The sequence below is a fragment of the Cydia splendana genome, chromosome 18, assembly GCF_910591565.1.
Source record: "Cydia splendana chromosome 18, ilCydSple1.2, whole genome shotgun sequence".
Classification (NCBI taxonomy): domain Eukaryota; kingdom Metazoa; phylum Arthropoda; class Insecta; order Lepidoptera; family Tortricidae; genus Cydia; species Cydia splendana.
In genome coordinates, this window is record NC_085977.1 from 8,895,718 (window position 1) to 8,920,247 (window position 24,530).

Below are 24,530 nucleotides of genomic sequence, written 5' to 3' on the forward strand. Positions count from 1 at the left end.
TACCTATGAATTAAAAATCCTAACCGGAATCCATGTGATAAATATTTCAGATAAACTGAAATTCTAACGGTTTGAAACATAAAATAGCTGCCGAACAAATAAAAATCTCATGCAAACGTTACTCGAAAAAACGGGATAAACCTCATGATTCTGTAGATAGGTAGGTATTATGGGTATGCACGACTGCACGTAACGTGATATAAATACTTATTCCCCATTTGAGATTTAAGTTTTTTAAGATAGGTGTAGGTACAGTCACCTGCAATAATATACACAACGAAGGCCGCAAAAATATCTGACACGATCTTATTCGTAGAGCCATAAAAGCGTGTCACATATTTTTGTGGCCTTCGAAGAGTAAAAATTTATTGCAGGTGACTGTATATAACATGTAGGTGGGTGTGTAATGCTTAATACAACTATAAAAAAAAACTATCATACATTTGTTATATAATTATATGTTACAATGTAATTTTTACTATAGATACGTTTCTTTCTTTCTTTTGGTATAGTATTGTGATTTCATCTAACCCGTTGGGTATATCAATGCCACAATTTGTATTTAATTAATCCATCCACTATGTGAATATTATCAAATTTGATTTATTTTAACTGCATATGTGGTTTGATTTGCGTCGAACGGAAATGAAAGTAGTGCCTGACTAGTTGTCACTATCTAATCTCTTGATGTCCCAAAAATGTACAAAATATGAGCGTTTTGTGTACTCGCGCGGAATGACATGTACATCATGTAAAAGGTTGTCAATGTATGAAAAATATTAGATACCTTTTAATATTTATGAAACTTACAATCTATACTAGAGGCCGACCAAGCTAACTCTGCAGCGATTTTGATAGCATAGACTGTGCAAGTGACATAGACTAGACTGTGTTTTAAATCTCAAACTTCTATGAAATTACGTCGTATAATTTAACACTTGCTCAGTCTGGGCTATCAAAATCGCTGCAGAGTTAGCTTGGTCTGAATCTAATTCCCTGCTACACTTAGTAAAATGATTCTTTGGGTTGTTATTATCATTTGGTAAGTTGTGCATAAAAGTTGTCGATGAAATAAAATAATCCTATTTCTTTAGCTCTTCTGAAAATGGGTATTTCTTTAATGACATAATCATACAGGGAAAATAAGCGTTACATTTATATCGTTATTAGGTATACATATGTTATACGGAAATTATATCTTAAGGAATCTATATAACGTTGGCGACGTGTAGCAATGACAGAAGCTAGTTATATACTAGTTATGTAGCAAAGGAAATCTGTTAGAAGTTTAATTTCTGTCAAATATGTAATATAAAGCTTCTTACTGTAGGTAATCCTGGCCGACGACGTACCTATGACATGACAATGTCTTTGACATTGTTGTTTACTTTCGATTCTTGTTTCTTGTGTAATAAACTCTGCTTAATTTTTTCTTATAAAAATGTATTTAAATTAACCCATACATTAGGTTATGGGCCCAACACGCTTCCACTGAGCGAATGTACATTGGTGCAACACATTAACGTAATACATACCCTACTGTAACCCCATAACGTACTTCCATTAATGTAGCCGAACTATAAGATCCGCGAATGTGATTAAATAAACAAATGGGTTGGAGTTGAACGTGAACTCTATATTATATATAATATTTTACATGAAATTAGAAAACGACTACGAGACGGCCAGGCAATTACAGCCGGCTTAGAAAGTTAAAGGCCGCACCAGTCGTGGATTTATCTCCTTTAGCTTCGATTTGCCTAATTTGTGGTGCGCACTCGCAGCGTAATTGAATACATTAATGTAGAGAAGTTTGTCGCGACGCCAATTATTTTAAATAATAAGCTATTTGTTTCTCCAGTGACGTAATTTAAGTGCTAAAATTGAGTCGCCTACGTAAATAGCTACATTGTTGTGAACGTTTTTCAGTCTTTTATTATGATCTTTTTAGGGTTCCGTAACCAAAGGGTAAAAAACGGGACCCTAATACTAGACTCTGCTGTCTGTCTGTCTATCTGTCTGTCCGTCTGTCTGTCTGTCCGTCTGTCTGTCTGTCACCAGGCTGTATCTCATGAACCGTGATAGCTAGGCAGTTGCGATTTTCACAAATTATGTATTTCTGTTGCCGCTATAACAACAAATACTAAAAACAGAATAAAATAAATATTTAAGTGGGGCTCCCATACAACAAACGTGATTTTTTCCCTGTTTTTTGTGTAATGGTACGGAACCCGTCATGCGCGATTCCGACTCGCACCTGGCCGGTTTTTTTTCTCGTCACAAGCCGTCTTCTTCCAGACTGTATCCTATAGAACTGAGTGTGATTGGTCGAAGATCTCAAAGGATCACTAGTGCCTACATCTCTCCCCTGTTAAGAGTCCGCTCACGTGTGCTGTGTTACGTACGTGACGTCAGCACACTAGGTTGAGGTTTCAGGAATTTCTCACAACGCATCAGTATGTAAAATAGTCACTTGGCGTCTCAGCAATCGGCTCAATCGTTGAGGACTGCCTCTTACCTTAATAGTCTTTTTATTTTACAAAGCGTATGCGGTTACGCTGTAGATCGTTTTAGCTTAATGCTGTTTATTTTATTAGTACGCTAGCACAGTATATTTTGACACTTATTTTAATAAGTGAATTATATGAAATTTATAGTTTGATTAAGCCAAAACGCCTCCGTAGTAGGTGCGAGCTGCTGCAATCTGGTGGCGTGTGTTATAAATCATGTAATCCGTCAACGGAATTACGAAATTAACGAGACATTTTGTAATTGCTGCAGGGTTGGCGTATGGGTTGATTAACCGATACAGGTTATTAGGCGTGGTCGCAGCCCGCCGCGCTGGCGGCCGGCCAGCCGCTGACTCGCACAATAACACTCAAACACTCAGACTAACTGTAAATTGGCATGACATTGCTCGCTGGGGTAGCATTAACATCTTTATATCCATAATAAGGTATCATTAATAGTTTAAACATGTACCCACATTCTAAGATATTCTTTATCTCTCCCTGTTCGGAAAGTTTAGTTTTCATCTGGGTTGAAAATTGCTTTAAAACGGTAGGACTGTAGGGAGTTTCACTTTCAAAATTTCCTTTTTTATTGTGACGATTAGCAACAGATAATCGATTAGGTAAATATAGATTTGTTTTAAGTTTTCAATTGTAATATGTACAGTCGACGTCAAAGATATCTTTACATTTTTCGCCTTATTGCAAAGGAGTAAGGTGCAAAAGTGTAAACATATTTTTGACGTCGACTGTACTTAAATCAGGAGATCCTGATTTCATAAGGGCCACCTTTAATAAAATATCTCCGTTTGAAATTGGTCACTTCATTCATCTAATGTAATTGCCTTCCTCATAGAATGAAAATTAGTGTTTTTAACTCTGGTGAAAACTACCAACTGAGCGCCAAAATATCTCGGATACAATGTCACTTTCAACTCTTGGTCAACAATGTACTAGTTAATAGGTATTATTTATTTTTAAAGATGCCTTTGCATGATCGTACTTCGACTACTTCGAGTTCTTCCGTTCGTTTTTATTTATAATAGCAATTTGATCTTAAAATCAATACTACGCTCTGTGAAACAACAATTTGACCTAGTGGAGTTATAGGTAGCTTGCTGCTTTATAGGACTTAAGTATTTTGCGATTTTTTAATTTTAATAGTCGTCTAAATCACTTTTCTCCACGGGGTTCGATAAAAGAAAAGTTATGAATACATTTCGGTATGAAAACTGTTTAAATTCACGTGCTCTTTAGCAAGAGCCTAATTCTAAGATACTGGGCTACACCGATTGAATACGAAAGCGAGATTTCGAGCGGCTGTGAAGTATGGTCTACGTGCTGAGAACACAGGCTGACGGCATAACCGAATTTATAAGATATTACCGTCACTACAGATATTAATGACGCATAAACAAAATATAAATACCACCAAAGACATATGTAACTTCGTATAAGATGAATAAAGTCTAAGGAAAAAACGTGCCTCGGAAATCAAGAAAAAGTCATCCTCGGATAGATGGCGCACCCACCTTTGGCCTATGGTCGGCTAGATGGCGTGACGACACCGTTTCATATTTAACAATTTTAACACATAGATATCAGTGAATGAACATGGGTCAAAATTATATAAAAATAATAAAATCATTTATCCATATATATATATATATATATATACATTTTTATGATAATTTTATACGTTTTCATTTTGAGTTTTAGTCGTGTGTCGATAGATGGCAGTAAATTTACTGTGACTACAAAATTTACTATGACAGGACCCCTCTATACTATCTATTCTCTTTGATACCATCTATCTACATATATTTGGAAAGAGCGATCTGAAAATCCATTTTGGTTGGGATAGTCAATTTGGGGCAAGTAGATACACTTTTTAAAATATACCATTATAATTACAAGGTAATAATCACATACATTATTAAAATACTAAATGCGTCACATAATTCAAATATTACATAAACCATCAATACAACTAATCCTATTAGAAATTAAAACTTATACCTAAACATACGATACAAGGTTGCCACTTGCCATGTTATAATTAATTCATTTAATTACTTTTTTCGATACAAAAATATTTTTGGCACGAAAACTGAATATGAAAGAGCCTTTATAATTTAGGCGCAATAAAGTCTAGAAATAATTACATTTCTACCCCAAGCCTTGAGGCGGTGAAACACTCTCCGTTATCACTATTAGCACTTAGGTCCGTGATGCGGTTCAAGGCCTGAATAGAAATGGCCTAAAAGGGTTCCGTCCTGCGCCCTCATGCATGTCACGATTCAGCCTCCCGAATAGCGGGGGATTGGCTTGCATTTGTGTAAGTAATCGTTTCTTTTATTATTTTCTTTTCTCTCGTATTCCTGTTGGGGCTGTTGTGTTGTTATTGATATTTGTTAATTTTTTGGGGCCGATTTAATTACATTTGAGTTACTAACATTTGTTAATAATAAAAAAAACCGGACAAGTTGAGTCGGAGTCGCCCATCGAGGGTTCCGTACAAATTTGACTGTTTTTTTTACAAATTTATTCTTTTGAGATTTTTCCCTGTACCTATAGTGTAAGACGATATTACTTGCCAAATTTTATAGTTCTAGGTCAACGGGAAGTACTGTATACATTTTGATTTACTTGAGAGTCTCGAAATGTACTTACGTTTTTTGCGGCATCAACGGCTGTATCTTTTTTTTACGTTAACTTAGAAGTTTGATTTTTTCACAGCTTCAAGGGACTGTAGACCTGAGTATAGGGTTTTAATTGAAACTCAATATATCCACGTATTCCCGAGACAAATGGTCTTGACAGGCAGACGGACGGACGGACGGGCAACAAAGTGCTCCTATAAGGGTTCCGTTTTTCTTTTTGAGGTAAGGAACCCTAAAAAGTGTCTCGTTTTGCTTTCTTTCAACCAATAAGCAATAATTAATATTTTAAGTAAGTTTGATTTTAATGATTAAGTTTTAATAAAATGATTTTTTTTTGCCATTAGCAAGATCTAATGATTTATCGAAGTTCAAAAATATTCATAGACCTATATTTACATGGCATTTTTTTATGTAAAAAGGAAGCCAAGTTCTCTACATGATGAAAAATATTATGAATTACGAACGAATTGAAAACGGTACAAAGCATTTACGAATAAATAGCTTCAAATGTAATAAAACAGGTGCTTTATGTCTAACTTTCCTGAAAACTCTTTTCGCGATAATACGCTATCACAAAAGATCAAAGAAGCCTGTTTTGATGGACACAGAAATAGATAGGTAGAACCTTTTGGTAAAAATCTTTTTAGGTTCAAAATCTGTACTAAATAAAGATATTATTGAGTAAGTACGCTTTGCAATGAATGCCGCACTCCGCAGGGACCGATCGATATCGGATGCAAGTAAAACTTAACATTAGGATTTATTTAAAAAGTGGTTTATAAATTGACATTCTATATAAAATTTATCCTAAAGGCAGGCAATGGGTAAACATAATAGGTAGGTAGTTAAATTAAAAACTTGCGATAACTTGACCTGCCACGTGTTTAATGGTATGCATGTTCTAAAAAAGTAATATTTTGTGTTCTAAAAGCAGTGTAACTGAATACTGGTGTAGGTATGGTATCTAATCATATTATCTACGTTAGAAATAAAGCTTGTTACCAAATGCCAACTGTAGGATTACCGTCACGCTGACTCCGCAAATGTCAAGCCGGGATAAACACGATACGACGTGTTTCTTGTTTTTACCTGATAATAAAATTAAATCTTGACAGAAGGTAAGCCCAATTTAGACGTGCAAGATATGAAAATAATGGCGATTGCGTAAAATGTTTTCTTGGATTAAATGAAATTGTAAAATAAAAAGAAAATAAATAGGTACCTAGTACCTACCTAGTATTATGCGTATTATCTGGACTATGTAGTATGTGGATTCACCTGCTTACATGTAGGTAGATCAGTAAATGGGTCGCCACGCCCGACTGAAGACTCGAAAAAAAATCAGAAAGACATAGGTACTAAAACATCTTAGGTGACTTAGGTATTGGATTTCCTAAGTGAAGAAACGGTATCTTTCCTTTTTTCTGTAATATGAGTTGGTAATGTTGGTATACTGTTGTGTAATTGACGTATGTCTATAATTATGAATTTTAATTGGCCATTTGGCTCAATCCTTTAATGCTTTTAAGGAACATGAAATACTTATACTCGCAAGTATACTTAATCCTTGGTTTTTTTTTTATCCCAGATACTCAAATACTACTTAGTTAACTACGAAATTGATACAAAAGTATAGATATGAATAGGAAGATAGTTGGTTGGCTAACATGACGATAGTTTATTTTATCTTATATCGTTCTATCTTAAATGAATGAAGATGTCAGTTAACTATTGCAGATTGTAATAAGTATGTAGGTACTCATTTCGTTGCCTTTACATTTAATTAACACTTAATTCTGCATTTAATTTCATTGCCTGTTACAATTTTAATAATAAATTGATTCTACTATAAATTGTAAAAACATAATTAGGGATTATTCACTCAGGATATTATAGGTAGGTACAGGAGTAACATTATCTGTAAAACTTAATAAATAATTTAAGAATTGAGATTCATATTTATAAATAAACACATCGTATAAATAAACGCTTTCTACAAATAAATACCATGTGATATCACATAAAGCTTATAGGGACCGCGACCCGTGCAGCAGCGTGTGCAGTGAGTGCCTAACACACCGCATAATAGCGCCCGCCGCGTACCACCAACAGTGCCTATCGCTTTATACAGTTTCATTCTTTGCTTACTCAATACAATACAATGCAATATTAACTTAACTTTTCTCGTCCTAAATTCGTCATCTTTTTTGTAAATTATGAGTTCATATGTTATATTTTATACGTAGTAGGTATAGGAAAGTTGTATTTTAAAACGAATCCACGAATTAGGTGTACTCATCTGATTTGTTCGCTCGGTCAAACTGTAAATAAAGGTTTGGAACACATTTATCCTCAAAATATTGATGAATTTATTTCACGTTTGTTAAAAATTAGTCAGAAATCCTTTTATTATATTTTTAATTTTGAAGCCCACACTTACATGTTGATGAAATGATTTGATTTTGTTATCATTCATGTGTCTCACTCGCACCAATACATGTGCGGAGTACGAGCGAAATACACGCGCGGTAACTAAATGACACTTTTATGATTTCGTGACGCAGGTGATACAGTAATGTCATGTAAACATTTTTATTAATAAATTATCAAAATATATGTTCGAATTGGCCTCTCTGATAAAATAGACATTAATATTAGTTTTTGCTTGTAATACGTTTTCAACCCTAGGTTTTACCAATATCATCCACGGAACCTTACCTACCTTAACGGGATAAGTTCGCCTTTGTACACATTTACTGTATTCTCTCTGTTATGTACTTGTTTGTGCAATAAAGTGACTACTACTACTACTACATATAGTCTATATTTGAAAAGCGTTTCTAAATTGTCATCGGTGTATACTTAAGCGGAGGTCTATTAATACTATTGAACATTTAAGAGTATGAAGTAATAAATAGCGCATAAATTTAAAGGGAGCCGTCAATTCAATGCGCTACGCGTACAGCTGCTGGCGCAAGAGAGTGGGCAACGGGCACGCCGGACTCCGACTGTGACACATACTGTTATTTCGGTCGTTGCGTTTCAAATGCGATCGCATAATATTTTATTTTCAGTGCGTACTCATGTTTATTCGTAGGTGACGTGGACGGCTCGAGTGACCGCGCCGGATATTTTGAACGATTTGTGACATGAATCCATTTTGTTCCATCCAAATGACAAATGTTTATATTCAACTGTTGGAATAGGAATGGACGTTTTGTCAGGCGTTTGCCGTCTAAGTCTTGTAAAATTATGATTATGATTAACAGTTTTGCAAGGAAGCACAAAGTTATAAGCAATGCTAGGTCCTAGTAAAATAAAATCTATTTTAATGATTTTTATGTCGCCTTCCCCAGCGATAGATGACAAAAAAATGTATTTTGTTTAAATGAGGTGCAACTAGTTTTGACTGGAGAAAACGATTTGTTGTATTACGTTAAAACATACACCCATGATTTTTTTTTATTTAACCCTTCTTAAAACTTTTACGGGCATGACAAAAAAATACTATGCAAATAGGCTTAACTTGGCTTTATGCCTAAACTGAAAATCATAATTAGATTCCAAAAAAAGTAAGACAATGTTGCCACTTTTTACTAGCGTGTCTTGTATTTATGTAAAAATAAGTAAATAAAAGCACTTTTTTAAATCGTAGGAGTAAAATTACCAATAAATAAATTATCTTAGCGTGTTTATATATAAAAAGGAATTTACTATTTTACAAACAAATTATTGCAGTGGCAACATTTTTTGGAATCTAGTTACGATTTTATGTATATGTGCAATCACATTCAGCCGAACGACCGGTCAGTGCTCAACGATATTCGAGTTGTCACGACTATACAATGTACATAAATACATACATACCATACCATGTACAATATAGTCGCTTTAGTTATATCTGAAAGGCCCCTAAATAAAAGTCTTCTGGAAAGCTATTTACCTATTTGAAATAGTGAATAGGTGCATAATTATTGAAGGAGATCGCGTGATTTTTGAGTGCGAGTCTTATTCAACTAGTAGGCAGACTGACTATGTGGTCGCTAAAAGGCGTTGTTGTTTTATGATTATACTCGTGCAGGATATAAATTAATACTGGACAGTGTAACGTAATACCGCATTACATACGTCCCTGTCAGGCACATTGTTTCGAAGTAGGTAAATAAATACACGAACACAAAGCTGTCGTGAACGAGCGATTGAGGAACAAATAAAAAGCCCGTTCAGGATTGCAAAGTTCGCAACTCGGCGTTGTAATTTTAAGTCAGTGAACGAAATGGGGCTATCGGAGTGTAGGAATTGCAAATCGACTCACGCTCAACAGAGCGGAAAGACAAGGATGTATTTAAATTAATTTCGAGCTAGAGTCGGGACAGCGGAGCTTATCAACATCGGCATTAAGGGAGTGCGAACGGAAACGCCGCCTGTCATACAATAATACAAACCGACAACGTAACACCTTCATTTATGATGTGATCATTTCGCATTCATATGTACCTATACTATGTGATAGAAGGAGACACATGTTGAGAGGAGGTTGTGTTTGAATCTTAATGGTTTGGTACTGTTTTAGAAGTAGGTAGGCATAAAAATAAAATTAGACAATTAACTCAACAAAAAGACTTCAACATATATGATATCAGTATTAAAAAAATATACAAGCAAAAACAAGAATTGGTAAGAAAATTTTGGTCGGATGTTTGCCTCGGACTAATTTGCGTGGTGTTTGTAAAAGAAGATTTGTTGCAATAAATATCTGATGTTAAGTGAAGTTACATATTTGTTTAGATACATTGATTTATAAATAAATATATTTATATAAAATGGCTTATGACCCCAAATTTTTCATTCGCCCCTATCTTTGTGTGCTTACTTACTTTGTTGCTTACATATTTCTCTAAATATTCTTTGTTTAACGGAGTGGGACTAGCATTGTCATTTTTAATATTCACACAATCACAGATCCGAATAAATGAATTGGAAAACGATTGTGGATTCGAAGCAGATAACTTTGCAAGTAGCCAACAGTGACTGTTACTAGATACGTGTATGTTGAGATACTCTGCTCTGTGTATCAATATCTAAGTTTCTTGCGAGGTAACCTCAGGGCCGGATTAACCCTAAGTCAAAGTAGGCAACTGCCTAGGGGCCCCGCCTCGGCTAGGGGGCCCCGGCGGCTTAGCGCACACCAAATAAAATTTTGTTACATAGGGTCAAAATTCATGACTAAATGTTTTATTCTTATAATAATGAGTATGCTTTGTTATTGTTTTTTTCGATGCATTCTTTAAATTAATGAAATACTGTAATAAAATTGAAGCAATACGTTACAGTTTACGGTAGGTACTGTTGTAAAGTTGTAATATGGGTTTTCAGGAAAAATGGTTCACTTTTTTTTCGAACAACTAACAACTTTTGGGTTATTTTGACTCAGGATCACGAGGACTATTGATTAAAACAAAGAAAAATAAAGAAGACGAAAGTGTCCCCAGTTTTTCATAGGAATGCTCGACCAGCCTCGCTTTTTACCTAAAATTACCATTGGTTTGTGTTCCACATCTCCTCTACTTCAGCTTAGCCTTTGGTCTCGCTTTTTAATACAATGGACATTGGTTCGTGTCTGTACTCAACTATTTATCCTAAAGCCTGATGAAGCACTGCTTTGACTTCGCATGAAAGCTCGCCTCACTGGGGAACTTCGGACTTTTAGGCTCAGATGAAGATCGGTACCCGGCCTTTTAACACGCTTTCACAATATGCGATATTGTTAACAAAAAATTTCGCGCTCGCTGCGCTCGCGATTGTTTTTGGTTCTTTAATTGACCCTGTATCTACATGTTAGCATGACTGGTGAATGAATAGAATTTGACCAAGAAAAGTCCGCAATGATTTTGATAGCATAAGCAGTGCAAGTGTTATTTACAGTTTAAATTCGATTGTTATTTATACATCATAATTTCATAGAAGTTCTGACGTTTCGCGAGTGCTATCAAAATTGTTGCAGGCTTATCTTGGTCTAACTCTAGTACTTAATTTAAGTAATTTTAACATATGGGAATTCTTTATTATTAGGTTGATTCTAATCATGTGGCTCGGCGTTTGGTCTTATGGTCGCACAATCGCTGTTCAGTCTCGCAAAATATTAACTATTGATAAAATCAACTTTGCGGCACCAGTTGAGCTTAGCCTTTAGCCTCGCTTAAAATTTGCCATTAGAGGTAGGTAGGAAAGTGACGCTGAAGCTCACATCTTTGGTATTCCACTGGGAATTGGCCTTAAGCCTAAAGGGCTATCCCCACACTTGACGCGACGCGGAATCCGCAAAAACCAATAGAATAAAGCTTTATGTCCACGCAATAAGAGCGAAAAAGACATCGTTCGATTTGGATCGGCTCGGCCGACGCCTGAATATTGAAATTAAAACCGCAAACTTATTTCCCTGTACTGAATATGCTGTGTGCAGAATTGACTGTAGGGGGCCCCGAGCATCGCACTGCCGGGGCATGCTTAATCCGGCCCTGGGTAACCTACGTTCGTCTTATAGTTTTGGTAGTTGCAGTTAGTTGTATTTTATAAAATTGTTGATGTATTTTTATTATTTTTGCTTGTATGTAAATTCAATGTTGATGTGTAAAAGTGCCCTTGTGGCCTATTTGCTGAATAAATGTTGAAGTTGAAGTTCGGCCTAAATCCCTATACAAACTCGTCAAGTCTCAGGTTTGACCAGCCTGAGGTTTGACTAAGTACGCAAACCTAGGAGTGCCAGAGCTTCGAGGTTTGACCACCTTATATGAGTTTAAGTGAAGGAACCTGTTCGCTAGACAGTCTAGCGTAGTCTAGCCTAAACTAGAAAAACCCTGTTTTAGTTACATATATATTTGTTCTTACGATCTTCATATTATGAGGTATTCGTATGTGTCACTTTGCCATTTGTCTTTAAAAAAAAGACAAAACACTTATCAAATATCACGGACAATTTAAATTGTGTTAAATATTAAATATTTTATTTATTTAAATTTTCTCGTGTTATACTATTTAGGTACAATCGCCGTCAGGAAATTAGTTAAAAACTCAAAGCCTCTTCCTTGTGAAGGACTTTATTTTACCGACTTCCTTTATGAACAAAATATAGGTAATTTGTTACAGAACTCAAATTAAGATGGAAGTTGCCGAACAAGAAAATAATAAGCGTTATAAAAATAATTTCGCCAACGGACATGACTTACGAGAGTCGTCGCCCAAGCAACCGTATTTCCTCTGGGTGATTTTGTGTAGCAATTTCTAAGAGACTTTTAGGACGTAATTTTGTTAATGTACCTCAAAAACATAATTAAAAACGAGTTTCCGTGTTGCAATATTGCTTGTCTGTCGGTGAAAATAGTGTAATAATACCAATAAGTGTGGGTATGATTTTAGTTTACGTGTCGATTTTAATTAGAAAAGGTAGGTAGCAAATGTTATGTACCTATAGGTATTTCTATGAGCATGTTTGGATAATCAGGAATTGTGATAATCGCGAAGCAATTGTCTTTTATTCCACAAGATCAAACGAAGCTCCGCTTCGATACAGTTTGTTTTCTTTGAACACCCGGCCCGCATCCGCATTTGTTTGTTTGTGCTAGTGTTATCAACAATGGCGGGTATTGCAAATAAAAGGCAAATGATGTTGGATACAACGTTACGTTACGTTTTTCGCTTAATGATATATTTGGTATCATTTGCCATGAATTTTATAAAGAGCTAACTATTATTTTATCGGGTGATTCAGGTGCCGTGAGTAGGATCAACCCCCGTTAACGTTACTTTTTTGTGTTGATAAACAAATTGTTTTAAATTATCTATGACACGCATGGTCACCCTACAAATCAGAATACTTCCGTCAAATACCGATATTTTGTGTTTTATCCTGAAAAGTGTCAAATTGAATGACATCGGAGTCAAATTACTTTGGAAAAATCGTATATTACTCAAATAGACATTTATTTTATTTTCGTCATAATATAAAGTACTGTCATAACAGTTAAAGAGGTTTTATCTTTATTAATCTGGTGTTGTACGGTGACCATGATTGCCGAAAACTCAACAAAAAGTTAAAAACAGGAAAAATGTTTTGTTGTGTTACTTAAATACGATAGTGAACTGAACAATCCATTAAAATTTACTGAATGTGTAGGGTTGGGCCTGCTCACGTCTCATGAATCACTCTGTATAATACATTTTTATGATCTAGCTCATATTATACATTATTATATAATTGATTACTATGCTCTGTCTTACGTGTTTTTAATTTCTCAATTTTATTGAGTACGTGACTATAAAAATAAGTACCTATGAAAAAAACAATTCACCATTTTAACAAAGAATAAAAAAAATCGAGTATATATCCAGTTGTTATTCCGGTATAAATAACCACATACACAAGTTCTCAACGGTGACATACATAACTCATTGTATTGTATTGTTGGCGAGCTTGGTATTTATTCCACGCTATAACTGAGTGCACACCCACTGTGAGGTGTCATGTTGGCGTTCAACAAAACAAAATTAGGTAATACAGACATTATTTTAAGAATATTTTATTCCCATTTCATAAAGTAATATTATCTGGAAATTATCAATATAAAATATAAACCTTCGCTCAATAATAATAGGTTTAATACTGATTTTTTTGGATACCTTTACGTCAGTGGTTCCTAACCTTTTCAATCCGGTCACCCCTATGACTAACTACCTGATTTTACCCCTCCTCCCAATGGTAATAAAAAATAAAACGTGTACGTTTGTTGTATTGTTATATTAGGTAAGTTTATTACCCCCGTAAAATACCAGTTTTACCCCCAGGTTAGGAACCACTGCTTTACGTGGATGTTGCATGTATTCAGGAATGCTAAGCTATATAATTAACATAGTAGTTATTATTAATATTTACATATTTGTTACAGGTACGGGTTATTTTATCCTCGTTCATTTGTTGCCTATGATTCAAAATCACTGAAACAAACCCCAGGCCGTGAGTATACTAGTGGGTACTGGGTACCGTTACTAAGTGACAGTGCCCAGCAAAGGGAACGATCAAAGTGTGGGACAATCCTCTCTGTCACCACAATTCCATCGCAATGTGACGAGGGCCAATATTTACACGAAAATTGTTTTGATGCCAACAATTTCATGCATAGGGTTCATTGCTCCATTCATTCAGAAGTATGAAATTCGTAACTCGCTTTATACTGTTAAAATAAGATATTTTTTAGACAATTACTCCAGATCGGAAAGAGAAATAGCGGGTAGTCGCGGACGTGAGTTAGTGCGCGACAGATGTGCGTTCGGAGCACATTCCAGATGGACATTTCATTTTGAGACAAGAATAGACTCTAATCTGTTTAAAAGACACAACTGGTTTTAGTTGTGACGTAGTTCTCAAGGTTTCCTGCTAATGCTTTGGTGTAAACATAGAACAGTTTATTTAAATCCAAAATTATTTCAGAGTTATTTAACGTTACGTTTCGTTTATTTTTATTATAGCATAAAAATTAACATTAATAAAATTACTGTATAATCTTTAACATGTCTTGTAATCTTTCTTAATTCATCTTTTGGATGAGTTGAAATTACGTGCAATATTTGTATCTGAGTTAATTTTAATTAGTTTCGTATTAATACACACATGGAATTTGCTATAAATAATTATAGTATTACTACAATATTTTATTTACTTATGTATACTTTTACCAGAGATATATATAACTCCGTATAAGATAAATAAAGTCTAAGAAAAAAACGTGCCTCGGACGGCCAAGGAAAAGTCATTCTCGAATAGATGGCGCCATTACCTTTGGCCTATTCTCGGCTAGATGGCGTTAGCGACACCGTTTGGTATTTAACAATTTTAACACATATCAGTGAAAGAACATGGGTCAGTATGGAACAATAAAAATTAAGAATCATTTATCCGTAAACATATTTTGATTATTTTATACATTTTCAATTTTATTTTAAGTTTTAATCGTGTGTCAATAGATGGCAGTAAATGTACCGTGACTACAAAATTGACAATGACAGGACCCCTCTATACTATCTATTCTTTTTGCTTTTACTAATATGTAATATTTATAAATGCGAGAATAGCTCTATGTCTTTGCCTGCTTGTCTGTTATCATATTACCTACTTCTCAACTACTGAATAATTAACTCACATTTATAGACGGGTCTAACGCGAAATTTACTCAATTACCTTTATTTACCGACGTTTCGACACAGGCTTCACTACTACTAGGTACAGGTTACTGAATGATTAATGGATACTTATGTGTGGAAATTTGGCCTACAAAAGCTTAAGCGAAAGTTTATGTTAGGGATAGAAAATGGCTATTTTTTTGAATATTCCTGGGTTGATAGGAATTTACATAATCCAAACCCTACGCATGAGAATTCGTGGGCACACTTATTTTTAATGGTTTAGTGGGAGACTACCAATATAGGAAGTACTAATTATTGAGTGTATTTTTTAAACAATTCCGTTGTAGGTAATATTGTGAACAATTTTTTTTGTCTAAAATGATTACGTGGGATATTTAGATAACTCTTTATCGAACTTTATCGATTTGGCTACTTAAATAATATTCTTGCTTGAGTTGACCTACGTAAAACACACAAATCACAAAAATATACACTACAAACTTATTGATAAAGAGACTGGATTTTACTATTTACTTACAAATAATTAAATACTTACATTTATATCGGCAATATACACATACATTAAGTATACATACCTATACCTGCAACAAAATGGATAAACAAGATCAGTCACACCACATCGACCACATCAATGCTTAAAAAACGGTGACGTTACGGAATCGCAGTGACGCATCGTAACCGTATCGTTTTTATCGCATGCTCCTCGCACTGCTGCTTAAAAAACGGTGACGGTGCGGAATCGTAGTGACGTACTGTAAAGTTTACGAATTCACTACGAGGACATGCGTTAAAATCGTGACATTTACGTGATTCCGTACCGTTTTAAGCAGCGGCGTGTGGAGCATGCGATAAAAACGGTAGACTTACGATGCGTCACTGCGATTCCGTAACGTCCCCGTTCTTTAAGCAGCGGTGTGGTCGGACCTTTACTCTGCACCGACTTTAACATGATAAAGTGAACATGACAAACAAACGATCCTATTATATAAACTGAAATGGGACGGCACGGTGCACTTACCTTTATTATTTGTCTGACGTTTCGAACATGACATTACATTCTTGGTGGCACGCAGACTCGCAAGGAATTGTATCTTCTAACTGTGTTAGCGATGCGCCCACTATACAAGTACTTATACCTATGTTTACCTATGTAACTAGTTAAGTTTTATTTTAAGGAAACTTTGTCATATTAATTTAGATGCTAATGTCTAATACTTAAGGTACAAAATTGTATGACATATTTTATGCAAGTAATGTGCACTATGTTGCCATGCGCCGGCGGCAGTCCGCTGCTAGACGCGATCCATTTCACTCGACTCTGTATCTCAAAAATCTATTAAAGTTCATTGTTAAGTTTAACTTCGCATTTTTCATTCCTCGTGCCAGTGCCTACCATCTACAAAGTGGTCTTCGAACCGGATATGATGGACCGAACGCCTATAAAAATGGAAACGCGCAGTGCAAAGGCACGCCGGGAGCACGAGGAACACATGGCGCGCGAGCGTGAACAAAGGAAAAGTGAGGTTATACCGCCGTGCAATGAATCTGCGCCCGATAAAGTCGAGAAACCTTTAGATCCGATGGTCAAGAAGTTTCTACAACACAAATTAAACGCGACAAGCAGCATAAAGTCGGAGCCCATGCTGCAATTAAAGCAAATTACCGACACGAAGCCTGCCGCGTCACATGTGGGTGCCGTCCCGAGTAGCAAGGGCTCACGAAGATCATCAGCCTCTAAAGAAGCCAGGCGAAAACAATTAATTTTGGACGCCGCGAAGGAAAAGGCTGCGATTCAAATGGACCTAATTAATAAAACCTTAGACGCACAACTTGCAGCGCTTAATAGTGACGAAGAGGACCTAGAGGAATACAGTTCACAATTCGATGGTAACGTACCTCTTCGCAACGATATAAATGCGTGGGTTGAGCACCAAAGCAACCACACGGAACTACCAGACGAGCAGCCAGCCCCCGACAATGGAGTCACCACGGGCACGCTGCACATTCCAGTTCCAGCACGGATGCCTGCACCTGTCATACCCCCTGCATTCATCGAGCAAGCGCAGCCGAGGCCAGCGTCTAGCTTAGCACCGCGCGCCGCCGCCGATGGCTTCATGCCGACAGCGCCGCCTGCGCCCGAAGGTACCGTCAGCGCGCTCAACCAAACAGTGCAATTATTAGCCGGCGCACTTAAAGACCTATCGACCGCTAGCAATCAAGTGCCTAACGCTAGCCTGCTCAGCCGCATTAGCACGTGTTAGAATATTGTTATTCTATGTACAAATTGGATTACGTATAAAACTGACCTGTTTCTCTTTGACGACACTATTTAAACACTTAACACAACATTAAGTGAATTTTACAGAATTTGCTATTTATGTGGGTAGGTACGATACGAAACCACCGTTGACAAGAGAAACAGTAAGTCTGTTAACTTACTACTTAAATTTGTAAACTACTTTGAAGTAATTATATTTTGAATTAATATTACTGATTAATAATTATGTATAACGGAGTTTATTGAAAATATATTCTAATAGTTTTATTCTGCATGATTCGATAAATGGACGAGGTACATGAGAAACTACTTCTGTGACGTCACTTATCGAATGACAAGTGGCATGATCAACCAGTTGCCAGGTAGAAATTGGTATAAAAGGGACCGACCCATCCATTACTGATCATTCTGTTTTGAGCATTCTGCATTCTGCTTTGCCCTGCAGCACTGAGTTAATCATCGCCAAAGGAATATTGAAAGTTAAGTAAATACTATGTTGGTAATTATTGTAATAATTATGTACTTACTTGATTAATTAGATGGATTAATTAATTAATAATTAATTAAATCATCTTCTACTGAATTATAAACTAATAGTGATTGTGTTTACTTATAATGTTAATAAATTGGAATATTTACTTGAGTAAAACAGTTTTATTTTCAATTACATCAGTTTATTATTTTATTTATCTTACTTAAAACTTAAATAGTATCCAGTTATTGATTAAGCAGTTTAACATAATTATGAATCAAAGTAAATAAATAACTTCCTGACATGTTTTACCTTGAAAGGTAATATTGACTATCAATTTTGAGTTTGTAATATATTTAATATTATTTAAAATTATTCATTTATCTAACATCAGAAGTGGGATTGTATCCAGCTACACTACATATATACTTATATAATTTCAGTCGAATTTGGAAGCTGTGTGAAGCCTTCTGAAAGCTGTCTCCGGTGCTCGCGGAAGAGACAAGGACATCGCTTTTTCCGCCTTTGACCCCGCTACAAGCGACAGTGGAGCAGATTCCTGGTGTACCACGAAGCTATCGTCAAGCAGAAAGATATGTATCAACTGTTATATGTTTAAAACAATGTGCAATGATTCGTCAGATTGGCCGAGCGATTTTTGGAAAGTTTATCAAACAGTAAGCTATGTACATGTTATGTAGGTAAATGTTTTATTTTGGTATTTTATTTTGGCATTTATGATTCTTTGTTTCTGATAGACTAATTGGGTATCCGCTGGTTGGTCATATACTTGGTGTCAATTGTCTCACTAGCAGCGGGTGAATGTAATTGGCATGTCTAGGTATCTGGCAATACCCTCACAACACTTATTTGGTATCCGCTGGTCGGTCATATACTTGGTGTCAATTGTCTCACTAGCAGCGGGTGAATGTAATTGGCATGTCTAGGTATTTGGCAATACCCACACATTCACTGGTCGATTATGGGGCTAACATTCAAGCAGATCATACATTGATTACACAAAGTAAATTGTGCGTGAAGTAGCATTATTTATCTATATACTTCTTAATTTCATTTGCTTACTATATATGTACATAGTTGTCAGGACTTTAAGTAGCAATAAAATTGTCTCAATACATGATACCCACATCGGGTGTGGCAATAAATAAGTACAATTTTTATCCTTATAAATTTGATCTTATTTTGTACTTCGGGAACGAAGTACATGTCAGTATGGCCGTGTTAGAATATTGTTATTCTATGTACAAATTGGATTACGTATAAAACTGACCTGTTTCTCTTTGACGACACTATTTAAACACTTAACACAACATTAAGTGAATTTTACAGAATTTGCTATTTATGTGGGTAGGTACGATACGAAACCACCGTTGACAAGAGAAACAGTAAGTCTGTTAACTTACTACTTAAATTTGTAAACTACTTTGAAGTAATTATATTTTGAATTAATATTACTGATTAATAATTATGTATAACGGAGTTTATTGAAAATATATTCTAATAGTTTTATTCTGCATGATTCGATAAATGGACGAGGTACATGAGAAACTACTTCTGTGACGTCACTTATCGAATGACAAGTGGCATGATCAACCAGTTGCCAGGTAGAAATTGGTATAAAAGGGACCGACCCATCCATTACTGATCATTCTGTTTTGAGCATTCTGCATTCTGCTTTGCCCTGCAGCACTGAGTTAATCATCGCCAAAGGAATATTGAAAGTTAAGTAAATACTATGTTGGTAATTATTGTAATAATTATGTACTTACTTGATTAATTAGATGGATTAATTAATTAATAATTAATTAAATCATCTTCTACTGAATTATAAACTAATAGTGATTGTGTTTACTTATAATGTTAATAAATTGGAATATTTACTTGAGTAAAACAGTTTTATTTTCAATTACATCAGTTTATTATTTTATTTATCTTACTTAAAACTTAAATAGTATCCAGTTATTGATTAAGCAGTTTAACATAATTATGAATCAAAGTAAATAAATAACTTCCTGACAAGTTATATGTTTGAAAATAATATTTACTATTAATTTTGAGTTTTAAATATTTAATATCTTAAATATTATTCATTTATCTAACACACGCCTAAGGACCTACCTGAATTTTCAGGTGACCAGTTAGAATGGCTTCAGTTCAAACAGGCCTACCAGGAGTCTACCGAGGTCTGTAAATTTACAGATAAAGAAAATTTATGGCGACTTCGTAAATGTCTTAAAGGAGCCGCACGAGATGCTGTCGCTGCATTGTTTATAAGCGCCACGTCGCCCGACCGGGTAATGTCGACATTGGAGCTACGTTTTGGAAACCCTGACAGCATCATTTCTCGTATTCTACTAGACATCAAGAAGCTACAGCCTTTGCAACTAGAATATCATAAAGATATAGTTATGTTCGCAGTGAAGGTTCAAAATTTCGTAGAAGCTGTGCGAGCAGTAGGACGCGAGGGCGACATGGCATGAATATCGTCTCCATCATCCTGTCCAAGCTGCCCACTGTGCTCATCTCCAAATGGTCAGACTACAGTTTTAAACTTCTCCAAAATGCGCAGAAATCGAGGTTAGTCATTCTATCGGATTTTCTTAATGACGAAGCATTGAAGATTTCTACAACTGCAAGTTTTTTATCAACTACGCGCAGCGATACCTTTAAAAACAAGTCAAGCGATCATTCATCTTCCCGTACACACACTGTTTTACTACAAACTGAAGAAGGCGATTTGAAATGTTTATTTTGCCGAACAGCTGTGCATAAGTTAACGGAATGCAAACCATTTAAGAAAGCGTTACGCAAAGTACGATGGCAACACGTGAAGAAAAACGGGTTATGCTACAAATGCATTATCTCCAAGCATGAACGCGATACCTGCAAGTCCCCTGCGTGCGACAAGGACGGCTGCGGAGCTCCACATCATCGCCTACTACATTATCCGGTAAACAACAGTGCGCGTGACGTCACGGCGGCGCCCGCGCCGCTGCCGAGTGCAAGTGTACCGAATAATAGTACCGCGACAAACGGACCCGAGCCGCGCGAACCCGCGTTCAAGCCAGTGACGGAAACATTAACTCATATAAATGCGACCGACACCAGAGTGTTGTTAAAAGTAGTACGAGTGCGTGTTCAGGGACCTAACGGTATGGTAAATAGCACCGCGCTATTGGACGATGGATCTACCGTCTCGTTAATAAGCGCCAATCTCGCGCGACGCGTCGGTTTACGTGGTAACTCACAGACATTGCGCGTTCACGGTGCGTTTAAAGATGACGGGCTTGAGTACAAATCGACCAAAGTTAATGTCGACATTAAAGGTATGGACGATAAGGTTTATAATGTTAAATTGCGTTGTGTTGAAGAATTAAGTGTGCCAATACAAACATTGTCAGTTTTAAAATTAGTTAATTATTCTCACCTAGCAGATATAAAACACAAATTTTGTACCACTGATTCAGAACCTGAATTATTGATAGGTCAGGATAACTTACATGTTGTGATACCTATTCAAGTTAGGGAGGGCAAAGATAATGAGCCATCAGCTACACTCACCCGCCTCGGCTGGAGCGTCCATGGGAAAGTGTGCGTGCCGCGGACTGTCCGTCCGTCCAGGGGCTCGCCATCTGTCGCTGTCCATACTAACCTTTTTATTGCAGATAGCGGAGCAGATCACGATACCACATCAGATGAGTGCCTCTTAAGGGAAATCCACGAAGATGTTAGGCGCTCGTTTCTGCTAGATTCCATGGGCGTGACGGCGCACGCGCGCCAAAAAACCGACGACGCCCGCGCCGTCGCGCAGCTGGAGCGCTCCGCCGAGCTCATCGATGGGCGCTGGTACGTCGGCCTTCCGTGGAAGGACGAAAACCGCCCTATGCCCGACTCCCGCCCAAACGCGCTTACCAGGATGAAGGGTATTGAGCGCAAAATGGGCAAGGATCCAGGATTCGCCGACAGGTACCGTGAAAGGGTCAGTCATTTGTTAGAAAATGATTACGCTAGGGAAATGACTAACACTGAGGTCACGCCGAAGACTTATTACTTACCTCATTTCGGCGTGGACAACCCCAATAAGAAAAAACTTCGTCTGGTCTTTGATGCTGCAAGTCAGGTAAGTGGTAGCTCACTGAACGATTATTTGCTCACAGGACCTGACCTATTGTCATCACTTTTAGGTATAATGCTGCGCTTTCGGGAACATCCAATTGCAGTAACAGGTGACATTAGGGACATGTTCTTGAGGGTCAAGATCCAGCAAGACGACCAGGACGCACTAAGGTTTCTGTGGAGAAACAACCCCACAGAAAACATAAGGACGTACGCGATGACGTCACTCATTTTTGGCGCAAATTGTGCTCCATTCGTCGCGCAATTTGTTAAAAATAAAAACGCCCAGCGATTTGAATCGTCGTTTCCCGCCGCCGTCGATGCCATCGTCAACTCGCACTACATGGACGACTACATCGACAGCCTGCCCGACGAGGCGACAGCGATCGAAATGGTAAGGAATGTCAGTGATATCCACAGGGCGGGCGGCTTTGAAATAAGAAACTGGACGAGCAACAGCGTCGCAGTTTTAAACAGCGTGCCAAAGGAGATCTTAGGTACTGCTGCTGTAAGGTTCAAAGTCGGCCAGCAACATGAAAGCGAGCGTACCTTGGGTCTCATTTGGTACCCGGCTGATGACATATTGGGTTTCGATTTGTCATTAAAACGTATACCGAGCGACGTACTTGAAGGTGAGAATAGGCCTACAAAGCGTGTAATGCTAAGAGTAATTATGTCAATATTTGATGTACTAGGTTTCTTAGCACCCTTCACGATTCAAGGCCGAATCATGCTTCAAGAGGCTTGGCGTTTACAGGTGGATTGGGAGGATTACATTCCAGACCAGATTTATCAAAAGTGGCGAAAGTGGATTGACCTTCTAAAGGTAATTAAAGATATCCGTATACCTAGGTGGTACTGCACAGCCGCGCGCAATGCGGTAAGGGACAGCCAATCGGCGACAGCGTGTGCGAGCGAAATGCAAGATTGTGTGGATATCGACGCAGAGGTACCTACCTCGCCCCCCGCGACCCACGCGCCTACGCACGGTGCTACGAAAGGCTACGACGGCGTAGCGGCATCTACATATGCTACGACCGCACCGAGTAGTAAGTACTCATATTATAATAATTTACAAATGCATTTTTTTAGCGATGCATCTACTCAGGCGATGTCAGCTGTGGGCTATTGGCGCTGGGAGGATAACGGTACTATTTGTGTTGCATTTATTGCAAGCAAAAGCAGAGTTATGCCGGTAAAACAGCTGACTATACCGAAGGCTGAGCTGCAAGCTGCATTGTTGTCGGCAAGACTAGCCACTGCAATTGGAAAGGAGCACAAACTGACGCCTATAAGGCGTTATTTTTGGTGTGACTCCTCAACTGTGATACATTGGATTCGCAACAAAAATCGTACGTATAAGGCCTTTGAAGCAAATCGTTTGGGGGAGATTGACGACCTTACCCGCGTTGACGAGTGGCGGTACATTTCTACGAAACTAAATGTTGCCGATTTAGCCACGCGGGACTCGTTTGATCTAGCCCTACAAAATGAGTGGTTCAAAGGTCCTTCTTTTTTATACGCTGACGAAAGTCAATGGCCTAAAAATATTATACCTACCGGTAACGAGGAGACAAGGGAATGCGTAGCAGTCGTCCAGGTGCGCGAGGAACCTGCATGCATTCCAGTGCCGGACCCACAGCGCTTCTCTTCGTGGCTTCGTCTCACCCGCGCCACGGCCACAGTGCTAAAGTTCATCTCCAGGTGCAAAGGTCAAGCGGCCGAGATCGACTGTGCTATGATGGAGCGTGCCGAGATAATTTTATTGAAACACGCGCAAAACGAGTCTTTCGGGGAAGACCTAGCCAGAATTAAGGCGCACGGGGCTTTACATCGCGCAAGTAAGCTATTAAAATTATCACCCATTTTAGATGAACATAACCTACTTCGCGTGGGCGGGCGCATTGACGCCGCATCAGATGTGCCTCTGGACGTCAAGAGACCCGTAATCCTGGACGGCCGTCATCAGGTAGCACGATTAATCGTCCGACATTACCATGTGAAAGCGGCCCATGGAAGTCAGGAGATGGTGGTTAACGAAATAAAGCAAAGGTATTGGGTAATTAAACTTAGACCTACTGTTAAACTCGTGACGTCAAGGTGCATGTTGTGCAGGATAATGAAGAGCAGACCTCAGGTACCTCGCATGGGAGATCTGCCGGGTGCCTGAATAGAACACCATCAGCGACCCTTTTTTCACTGTGGCTTGGACCTTTTTGGGCCAATGGAGGTCGCGGTGGGTCGCCGCAGAGAGAAAAGGTATGGTGTTCTAT

General features: G+C 37.5%; 2 protein-coding genes across 3 annotated transcripts in view; both read left to right on the forward strand.

Moving 5' to 3' along the window:
• The window catches only part of LOC134799522 (AF4/FMR2 family member lilli), a 287,646-nt gene that overhangs the window by 38,779 nt on the left and 224,337 nt on the right, over nt 1–24,530 (forward strand). The gene's annotated exons all lie outside the window — the stretch shown is intronic.
• On the forward strand, nt 22,033–24,427 carry LOC134799697 (uncharacterized). The gene has a single exon (XM_063772133.1). It carries the CDS (start codon nt 22,058–22,060, stop codon nt 24,425–24,427), a length of 2,370 nt encoding a protein of 789 aa, XP_063628203.1. The 5' UTR covers nt 22,033–22,057.